We start from the raw sequence: 10,987 nt of genomic DNA on the forward strand, positions 1-10,987 counted from the left end.
CAAAGCAGCAATCTAGCTCAACCACAGAGCTCAACTGCTGGTCCCCACAGGAAGTTCCCCCATTTTAGCAGTAAGCAAAGGACAACAAATTAGTTCCAGCACAGAGTTTAAATGGTGGGAACAGCAAATAATCCAACACAGAACTGAAAGAAAAAGCAAAGTACCCACAACCAGAGACAAAGTTTCATATTAACTAGTAAAGGTCTCATGTCACCAAAGAACACCTATAACACATAGAAGGACTGGAAGTCCCCTGGGATACCAAGCCAGAAAGTGGGGAGGGCCAGGGGCCTCAGCAATGCCCCCCATGCCCCCAACCAATCCTGAGGGTGGGAGATGAGGGCCTCAGCCACACCCCCTCGACTAGCCCAGCAGCCACCACCAAGCCACTGCAGGAAGCACCCCAGGCTCTCCCAGCTGGGGTTGGGGGGGCCTCAGGCCTTGGCCACACCCCTACCTGACATACGCAGCCAGCCCAGTGGCAACCACCAAGCTGACATAGGAAGCACCCCAGGCTCTCCCAAGCTGGGGCAGTGGGGGGCCAAGGGCTTTGGTCATGCCCCCCTGATGCATGCAACCAGCCCAGTGACAACCACCAAGCCATCACAGGAAGTGCCCCAGGCTCTCCCAAGCAGGGGCTGTGGGGGGGCCTTGGGCCTCAGCCACGCCCCCCCAACACATGCAACCAGCCCAGCAATGACCACCAAGCAGCAGCAAGAAGGGCCCCGGGTTCCTGAGCTGGAGTGGTGGGGGGCAAGGGCTTTTCCACACCCCCCTGACATCTGCACCCAGTCGAGCAATGACCAAGCCACCTCTGGAAGCCCCCCGGTCTCCCCTAAGGGAATGAGGGAAGCGTCACAGGCCTCAATCCTGCTCCTCCTCCTCCTCCCTCCTTCTTCCATCCCGGTTTCTTCTCTTTTTCCCTCTCCCCCTCCCTCCCAACTGCTCTGCAATAACATCCTAGAATGTAAAAAATAATATTAATAAAATTTCATTTTCTTAAAAAAAAAAAAAAATATATATATATATATAATTTTCTATATTTCCTGTGTATCAGCTAGGGAAAACATCTATTGTGAATAGACGTTTCAAAACAGAAACACGGAAAAACTATAAAATAGCTAAGGAATAAACTTAATGAAAAATGTGTAAACTGTAAATAAAGAAAACATGCTCCTGGGTGGGAATAGTCACTGCAAAGATTTTAACTCTTCCCAATCTAATCTACAAATTCAATACATTCCTAAACAAAATCCTCACGGAATTTTATTAAGAACATTTGGTGAACTGATTATAAAGTTCATTAGTAAAAGGACTGTGCAAGAATAGCCAAATGAAATCTTTAAAAGGAAGAAATATGTCAAAATATACACTATCGTAATTTAAAACTGCAGTTAATGTAGAATAGAAACATAGATCAATGGGATGGAATATATCCAGTCCCATATACACATACAGTTTCGTGTCTGATAAAAGTGGCTTTTCCAACCAGTGGGTGAAGCTTGCCTATTCAGTACGTGGTGGGACAAAGATCTAAGCATGAAATACCAAAGTGATAACTGAATAAAATGTAGGAAAATATGTTATAATCTAGCAAGCAGAAGAGAATGAAGGCAGGGACAAGGAGAAACTGAAAATTTAAGAGAAAGGAGTGAAATGATGGAGCAAGACTTCAAGGTCGTCGAAGAGGGTCAGCCTCAATCAGGACCATGGCTGGAGAGTTTGGAGAGTGAGTGAAGGAAGAAAGAGGAGGTGAAACATGAAGATTTAGAAATGGAGATAAGACATTTTTGAAGGAATTTGTGATATTTTCCATAAAGCAGAAGACAAGATTGTATGCTGAGAATATTGGGGGGAAGAAAGTGATAGAGGTAGAACCCTATTTCTTGCCCCCTTGGTTTCTGGTGTTAGTGTGTGAAAGACTCAAATGGCTGTTGGACTACATTCTGACAAGCAAGATGCAGGAAATCCAAACAAATGCTTTTCCACATTACCTTTTAAAGGTGATAATAAGAAGGTATTAAGAGCACAATATAATAGACATGATGTATAACAATAAACAAAATAATAAGGTAATAAGAGCACAACAGCTGATGTAAACAAGTGATTAGACAATAAATTTGTCCAATTCTTGCCCCTACAGAAAGCCATCTACTTTAGTCTTTGGACTTGACCCTTAGAAGTTTCTTGACATATCGCGAACCCAAGAGTTGTGTGAGATTCTGCTCATTGGTACATTATGCCCATGTGATAACAAGAGGACCAGTCTCGAGCTGATCAGCCTTTCCTTATCTTGAGGTGGCTTTAACTGAGTTTTGGAAGAGGCTGGGTCCCTCCCTTGCCCCAGAGTTGAAAGCTACTGCCATAAATGGGATATAATTGCAGTTGAAACTTTTGATTTATACTCATGCCAGGCACAGTGTGGTTGTAACTAGGATATAAATAAGACACTGCATAACTTTGGTCTTGATGTGCACAGAGGCCTGTCTTTAAAATGACTGCCAAAATAAGAGAGTCCTTGGAAAATAAATATCCTCACTCTATTAATTTAAAAATAAGTAGCAGAAACACGTAGAGATCTTTTTTTCCCGGGGGGGGGGGGACCCTTGGGAAAAATCAATGTTAAACTCCTTCCTTGCTGTGTAATTACTCAGTACTGAACTAAGGACAAACAGTGGTTCCATTCATTTTGAAAAGGTGAAATCATAACTTGGGGAAAAAATACGTCAGGACACTAGTGCCGAAATATAAAACATTAAAATATTTTGCCATCAGTAGTGATTCCATGTTAAAATGCTATGAATAGAAAGAGCTGAACTTACAAATATTAAGCTTACTAAATGGATTCTTTTAAATTCATACCAGGAAATTACATGGAAACAGTCCTAGCCTTGAGTCCTGGAATACATATTAAATTATCTGGAGTGGAGAGATAAGAGCATGGTGCCATAAAAAATGCCAGCTGGAAACGTCAGTATGAGTGTGCAGCCAAGTTTCTCATGTGAGTTAATTCAGGAATCATTTGATTTTAAGCTTTAACAGTTTTCTTTTATCAGGATTTGTGGGTCCCTCACCCAACACTAATCAATCTTACAATGATCCTCTTCTGCTCACTGCCACTCAGAATTGTCAGTGGATGAGAAATGAGAGAAGAAAAAAGAGAGACAGAAAAGAAGTGGAGAGAAATAGGAGAGGAAAAAGCTGAGGAGAGGAGAGAAGACACGTGTGGAGAAGAAGGCCCTCTGCAGTTAGCATGTGAGCATTTCTAGGGTTTTCTTTTCTTTTCCTTTCTCTTTCTTTTTTTTTTTTTGGTCGGCTGGCTGGTACTGGGATCCGAACCCTTGCCCTTGGTGTTATAACACCACGCTGTAACCAACTGAGCTAACCGGCCAGCCCTCTAGGGTTTTCCTGTGCTCTTATGGGTCTCAGAACCAACTATAATGACATCCAACAACATGCACAACAGGGTCACAATAGCTCTACCCCAGGAGATAAGTGTTCATTTGGGAGCCCAGCACAGGGCTTTACACATAGGAGGTATTCCATTCTACTTGTGGCCTGAGGTGATACAGTTTTTGCTGACCCTAGACCAGTGGCTCTCCAAGCACTAAGAGAAGGAGAAGGAGATTGCCTTTGACCCTTTCTGCTTACACATTTTAAACCTGACCTTTCTGGATCAAAGTCACCAACAGTCAAGGATTCATGCTTGTGGACTTGCTGTTGCAAAGTCAGATGCTCCTCCTTGGTGGCCAGAAACTCCTGCTCCAGCAGTTCAAGGTGTCCCTGCAGTTTCTCCAGGACCTGTAGCAGTGAAGTCACTGGAATCATTCACATGTAAGCCTGTGCATGGAGTTGTTTTCCCAAAAATACAATGCAGGTGTACTCTACAATAGTGTCAAATGAAGCCATCGCACTTCTCCTGGAAGAGTCTGACATCTAAAATTTAGACAGCCCAAGAGCCATCTCAACATTCACAACACCCTCATAGCACACAGCTAAAAAGCACAATTATTTCTGATGTCTCTTTCAGAACCCTCTCAGAAGCTTCTGAACTTCCTTAGTGGGACGTTTATAATCCTGCATATTTGCAGAATGATTTTTAGTTTACAAAGCACTTTCCCATTCCTTATCGTATTTAATGCATGCATCAATACTGTAGCTGTTGCAAAATAGATTTTATTATCCCAGCTTTACAGAGGAAGAAATTGGAGTTTTGAGAAGTATGTCTGAAGCCACACAGATCTTAAGGAACTAAAGTTAGAGGGCCTGGGTTTGAGTCTGTGGGCAGGTGGAGGGTGAGATGGGGAAGGAACAGCAGGAAGAGTTAGCCAAAGCTGCAAATGGATCTTCCAGATGTCACCATGTGCAGCCTCATGCAGATAGAAGTTTAAACTTTACACATCAAGGTCACGTCTTGAAGATGTATAGAGGCTTCCACCTCATGTCCACAGTCACTAAACATTCCCTGAGCATTGCCTGTGTCTGGCCCTGACAGAAGAGCGAGATGCAGAAATTGTACCAGACATAGTCCATGGTTTTAGGGATTTTATTCCTTTGAGAAAAGAGACTAGATTAGACTACTCTGCCAAGGTTCAATGGAAGAAATGAGACTCAAGTCAGGCTTAATAGATGCTCAGAAGGTCCTGGACCAGGCAGTATCCATGAAAGTAGATAAGAAAGAATGAATTGGAGAAAGAATGACAAGGGCAGGAGTATAGCACAGTGGAGTTACAGGGTCAGACACAATAGAGTTCAAGTTCAGACTCTATTACCAACTGTATGATTTTAGTCAAGTTGAACTCTCTAAGCTTCAGTTTTCTCATCCGTAATTTAATGAGATAATGCATGGTGCTAGAAGCATGGCACATACTCAATAGATGGTACCTGCTATTATTATTAATTCTTATTAATATGAAAAATGAATAAACAAGAGCTTGGAAACATATTGCTATAAAAATGGCCAGTGTGGTAGATATTTTCCATTCCCCTGCCTGGCAAGATTCATCCTCCATTTTTCTCTGTGCCCCAACCAGGAGGCTGACCTTCAATGGACTACATCAACAGGCTCCCTTCTGCCCTGGCTTCTGTTATTTCCAGTCAATGGAAAGCAATGGCAGGAGAGGAGTTGGAGAAAAATGCAGTAGGAATCTTTATTTCTCTGATTTCCTCCTCCCCATGTCATCATGGATTGGCTATGTCCCTCTACCAAAAGCTGCAAAGCTTGTCAGCTACTCCTACAGCTATAGCTACTCTCTTTAGGCTCCAGGACCTGCTTTTTCTCTGTCCCTTCAGGCCTAAGGGTGAAGTAGCTCCCCACTACTCCTTCCACGAGGTGATTTTCCATCCTTATTGGTTTCCCTTAACCTTGCCCACACCGTTGTAAAACAATGCCTTTATTAAATTCTTCTCAATTAATCCCTTCAAGTAAGCCATCTGGTCTCTGACGGCACCCTGACTGATACTATTCTATGTTCCGCTAGTTCCCCAAATCCTGGCTTTTTGGAGATCTTGTTTATCTATTATTTATTCCTTAACCCCTAAAATCTGGCTTACAGATTTACCACTTCATTGAAACCAGGCTTGTCAGGGACCCTTATGACCTCTTAGTTGCCAAATCCAATGCACATCCTATTTTCCTTTCTTACTTGAACATTTCTCATATGGCCCACACCTTCCTTCTTAAAACCCTCTTTTCTCTTGGTTTCTAGAGTTCTGCTCCTCCAGGTCTGCTTCTGATCTTTTGGGTCTTTCCTTTGTGGACCTCTCTCTCTTCCTTCACCTGATCTCTGGTTGCTATTTCCCATGAGTCTTTCCTTGGCCCTCTTCACTTCTCACTCTGCATGTTTTGCCTGGACAATCTCATCCACCCCACAGCTTCAACCCACAACTATGCTCAAATCTACGTTTCTGGCCCAATGACTCTGAGGGCCAGATCTATTGCTCTAACTGGGCCTCTCCACTTGGATATCCTATAGGGACCTCAAACTCAAAATGTCCCAAACTGAATTTGACATCTTGTCTCCTGACTGCCTTCCACACCCATTCTGAACTGGATCCTCCACTTTTATTCCTGACCTTGGTTACCCAAGCCAGAAATCCAGAACTCATCCAAGCCTCCTCCCTTCCTCTGTTCACTCCTTTCAATTTGCCACCACTTTCTTAAACTCCTAGATTTGTCCCCTCTCCATCCTCATTGCCAGCCTTGGTTCAGGTCCGCATAACTTGTTGCCTGGATTATGGCTTCCTAACCAATCTCTGTGCCTACAGTCTTGCTCCCATGGTGTTTGCCATTTCTCAGCTTTAAGTCACTCTCTGTTGCCCTATCACTCAACCTCAGAATAAAATCTAAGCTCCTCAGCATTTTCTACCAGAACATTTCCACTCCCACCACCTGTAGAGAAAATATGCTATAAAGTCATTTGTATTTACCCATGTCAAATTCCCTAATAAAGATTTTAAAAACTGGATAAAATTCATTACCAGCCTTCTGTCTTGCAAATGACAGAGAGAGTCCTGTTTTATTCTTTTGGAAAATTCTTGTACCTGCAGTGATAAAATGCAATCATTAATGGCATGGTGTCTCATGTTTGAATTTGGTTATGTCTATTGTTTATAACAAGCTTTAAAAGTATTACTTTAGTCTTCAGTTGATCTGTCTGTTCTTTTAACTTCTGACACATCTGTTTCCCTTGGAATATCTTTTGAAATATGTAAGAAGAACTTGAGGAAGGGTCTTTCTGAAAGGTTGATGACAACTTAAAGAGACTTGTCTCAGCTTCAATTCCTATACAAGAAAGAAGAAGTTTAGGCTACCATTCGTCTTATCACAGTTTTTTTTTTTTTTTTTTTGTCTTTTTCGTGACCGGCACTCAGCCAGTGAGCGCACCGGCCATTCCTATATAGGATCCGAACCCGCGGTGGGAGCGTCGTCGCTGCACTCCCAGCGCTGCACTCTCCCGAGTGCGCCACGGGCTCGGCCCATCACAGTTTTATTAAGTTTTATTACCTTCTGAAAACAGAAGACTGTGGCAGTCACCCTCACTTGCTGTTTCACTTGCTGTTTTAAAAAAACATTTTCAAAACATATATGTAAATCAAAGAAGTTTTAAAACGCTAGTAGTACCTGTGAGAAGTTCTTCGTGGATATGTCCTGCAGGCTCCATCTGCACAATTAAAGGATAAGAAAACATTACTGTTGATACGATCAATGACACCATTAGTCAGAATGACCCAGTGTGTTCTGGTCATCATGGAGGCAGCCTAGTGTTGTGGTCAAGAGCCAGGTCCCTGAGGCTGAGGACGAATTCCACTCTGACACTTATCTGTGGGGCGACCTGGGCAATTGCAAGCTTCAAATTTGTTGGTGGTAAGATGGGGATAGTGACAGAACCTACCTCATAGGGTTGTTATGAGGATTGAATGTCAAATGTTTACCATGATATCGGGCATGCGGTGAGCATTCAACAACACATTAGCCTCATTACTATTGTATTTGATACCAGTATGTAGAATACACAAACGTTTCTCCTAAAACCAGACCATCAGCCCCATAAGGGCAGGGACCATCGTTGTTCTTGTCACCAGCTGTGTTGATGGTGCTCTCACTGACACCAAACACATGACAGCCATACTCTAGAGAACAATACAGTATGCATTAATTTCCACAATGTGTGTCAAGATAGTGACTGTTTTCTGCTCACCATAGGCTAACTGGACAGAGGTTGAAATTCCAGAGTGATTCACCTTGAGGGTCTTCCCATTGTTCCCAATACATAAGACACAGAAACACACTAGTGCTGAAGAACTAAATGGTAGTAATCAATATAGACTACAGTCACTATGACTAGCTCAAGTACATGAGAGGTGTGTAATCTACAGAGTCTAGTTCTCCAACCTGAATTGACAGGACTGGAAAAAATAAGACACCTGACTTCAAACTTCCACTACCAGATAAAGATAAGCCTGCATTCCATTCTGCTCCTACTAACCATGGGACACTGAGAACTGGGCACAACAGGAAAGTTCTCCTGTCAGCAAAACGAGGAACCCTGAGACTTCCCAATACCACAGGTGTATAGATTTCTCCAAGACTTAGAGAAACATCCCAGTCATGGCCAGGTGGGCTGCTGCCTCCAGGTGTGTATGGGGGCGGGTTCTGGTCAAACTTCACAGAGCATTCAGTTGAAAGAGAGGGGAGTTGAAGCATGAGGGGTGGAAATGGAAACAGGAAAACAGTGTTGTTCAGTTCAGGATGCCCTTCATATAAGGCTTGAGAGAAAGATCAGATAATCCCAGCAAAGTGCCAAAGAACTAACATGTTTACTTTGATTATTAACGTGAATTTACGTTCCTATTGAACCTCTAACAATCAGTGAGATCCGGAGCCTCATCATGTGGGGAAGTTAGATGGGGGATGAGAAGATGGGGTAAAAGAAAAGGGGAAAAAGCATAAATTAAGCATTAACAAAGTTTTGTACTAAATGTCTATCAATATAACAAGTTTGAAATATGTCATTAAAGATCTTAATTCATGGATGGCCAGTTAGCTCAGCTGGTTAGAGCAACCCCTCGTAACACCAAGGTCAACAGTTCAGATCCCTGTACCAGCCAGCTGCCCCCAAAATAAATAAATAAGTAAAGATCTTAATTAAACTCTATTCAATATTAATAACAAAGGGCATAATATATGTAAGACACAAGCCTGGGGGACGTTAAGCAATGGAAAGATGAAAACAGGTTGCTGCCCTCCGGAGTCCCCAAATCTAGTGGAACAAATAGATAACTCCAAATTATTATGATCCAAAGCAGGCCGAGATACACGCTCTGACAAAAGTACTAAACAAACAGGGATGAAAAAGACTGTGACCTGAGGAATCTCAAAAGTCCTGTGGCCCAAGGGGGAATTGAAGGAGACCATGAAAACAAGCAGTTCTTCGGTAAGTAGAGAGGATGCTGCCTGAAAAGTAGGAGCTCAGAGAGTTCAGGGCCTGAGAAGAGGAGCAGGACCAGCCAGGCAACTGAGGACAATTCCTAGGGGAGGGAAGCTAAGTTTAGAAGGCTAGGATAAAGTTTAAAAAAGGGGGGGGGATGGGGAAACCCAAATTCCAGCTTGAGGAACTTGGATTTTATCCTCTTTTGTGTTTTTGTCAGTCCGGTACCTGATTCTTCTCATGAGGGCACCCACTGAGCTTCTGAGAGGTCTAGTCTCACCCAGGGTGACCCAGGGGGCTGAATGAAACCTCAGAACTAGAACCAAGCTCCATGCACTCTCCAAAAGCCCACAATGATAGAGATGAGCAGTGGCCCCAATTATATATTTATAGGAGACTATTTTCATTTACCTGTATTTGTTGTGAAGGTTCAGTAATTTTCTTTTTCAGCTCTTGCTGTTGTTTTTCAACACAATTTGACCAGGACATGGTTTCTAAAATGTTTTGCATAGTAGTTGATTTATCTCTCAATTTAGGAGAAAAGCTGGCTTGTTCAGTTATTGTAAGTGGTTTATTAATTACGTTATTTTTAGGAATTTTCACTTTGGGAGCAACCTTGGAGAAATCAGGGAGCTGGTAATGAACTTGACCTTGGCCATATTTGAAACCGATGCCTGAACATGCTTTTCCAGTCTGCTGTTTCTGGGGTGCCTGCCCTTGGCAACTTTTTTGCTTATCAATTGCGCTCTTGATTTTAGTTAGAAAATCTGAATTTTCTTGATGGCTGCTATATCCAGCAGCCACTGGCTCTTCTAAATCAGAGGTATTTTCTTCTGCTGTGATTGAAGAACAACAAGGCTTATTGCTATTTTCACCATCCCTTTTGGGGTTGAGTTTGTCAATGAGTTCTGGGGTTTGTTCTTTTGGCCAAGAGTTCTTAACATAACATGAAATAATATTTTTCATAATAGCTGCTTCATCAAAACTGTTAGCATTAGAGTCCTCTGGGAGAGTTTCACAATCAATGCCTTGACCTCTTAAGAATTGCTCTTCAGAAAGATGATGGAGTAAAATATCAGAAATGTTTGACTTTGAAGTGTCTCCTTTATTAGCTGGAATATGAAGAGTTGCAGGGCATTGTTTCTTTTTATCATGTTTTTTGTTGACAGCATTTTCAGTATTTTTATCCAGAGTCATGGCCATAGCTGTATTTCTGCAAGTCTGATTACATGTAGCTTTTCCTTGAGGGTCATCTCCTGTTAAAATAATTTGATTTGAGATATCCAGGATGTCAGTTTTTGAGGTAAAATTGTAATCACTGCATATCTTAATTTGGGAGAGGTCCCCATCATAAGGCAAATCCTCCTGTTGCTTACAAGTTGTATCTTCTGAAATATCACCTTCATCCATGTTTGTGCAGCCTGCTCTCTCTTGTCCTCTGCTGCCTGGTCTTGGTGTTCTTAATGGTAACAGTAGACTTTCTGGTTTTCATTGATTGTCTTCATTATGTGTCCTATTCTGGAAATGAGAATGGCTTCATTGTTAAATATGTGAGAATAATGTATGAAAGTATGCTTATCCTGACATTTATACCAGAACAAAATGGATGTTTTTCATTTGGAGAAATTCAGTTTATAAACAAGAAAGCAGAAGTCTCAGCCAAGAGCTAACCCATCCAAAATACTATGGAATAGTAGAAGAAAAGAGGGGCTTGTTAAAATTTTCATTCATTAAATTTTGAGGTAGACATTCGTCTATCATTAATGACCAAACATTTATCAACTTCTCTTAGGAAATACTATTTGGAGTTTGTTCTCCCAAAATAGGAGTTTGGGATGCAAGTAAAGGATTGATTTTATAAGCCCCGTGGATCTGGGGCTTTATGTGGATCTTGTGGATCTTGTCCACACATCACTGACAGGCCTCTAAGTCATGTGGCACTAAAAGCTGACTCTGCTCAAACCTAACCACCCATCTTCTCTGTTCTGGTGCTTTTTCTCCTGATCCTACAGACATTATGGTCCCTTCTCTGGATGTTCTCATGTATGTCCGAAAAG

The 10,987-nt window shown here is 42.1% G+C and overlaps 1 protein-coding gene across 1 annotated transcript in view; it reads right to left on the reverse strand.

Moving 5' to 3' along the window:
* The window catches only part of AKNAD1 (AKNA domain containing 1), a 30,502-nt gene extending 20,162 nt beyond the window's left edge, over window positions 1–10,340 (reverse strand). The window contains exons 1-5 of the mRNA XM_063107139.1: window positions 9,342–10,340; window positions 7,124–7,163; window positions 6,636–6,784; window positions 6,481–6,543; window positions 3,668–3,801 (exon numbers count right to left, since the gene is read on the reverse strand). Of these exons, the coding sequence (XP_062963209.1) occupies window positions 3,668–3,801; window positions 6,481–6,543; window positions 6,636–6,784; window positions 7,124–7,163; window positions 9,342–10,340 (1,385 nt within the window). The remainder of the gene's footprint in view (window positions 1–3,667; window positions 3,802–6,480; window positions 6,544–6,635; window positions 6,785–7,123; window positions 7,164–9,341) is intronic.
* Between the last annotated feature and the right edge of the window lie 647 nt (window positions 10,341–10,987).

Source organism: Cynocephalus volans, chromosome 8 (genome assembly GCF_027409185.1).
Source record: "Cynocephalus volans isolate mCynVol1 chromosome 8, mCynVol1.pri, whole genome shotgun sequence".
Taxonomy (NCBI): domain Eukaryota; kingdom Metazoa; phylum Chordata; class Mammalia; order Dermoptera; family Cynocephalidae; genus Cynocephalus; species Cynocephalus volans.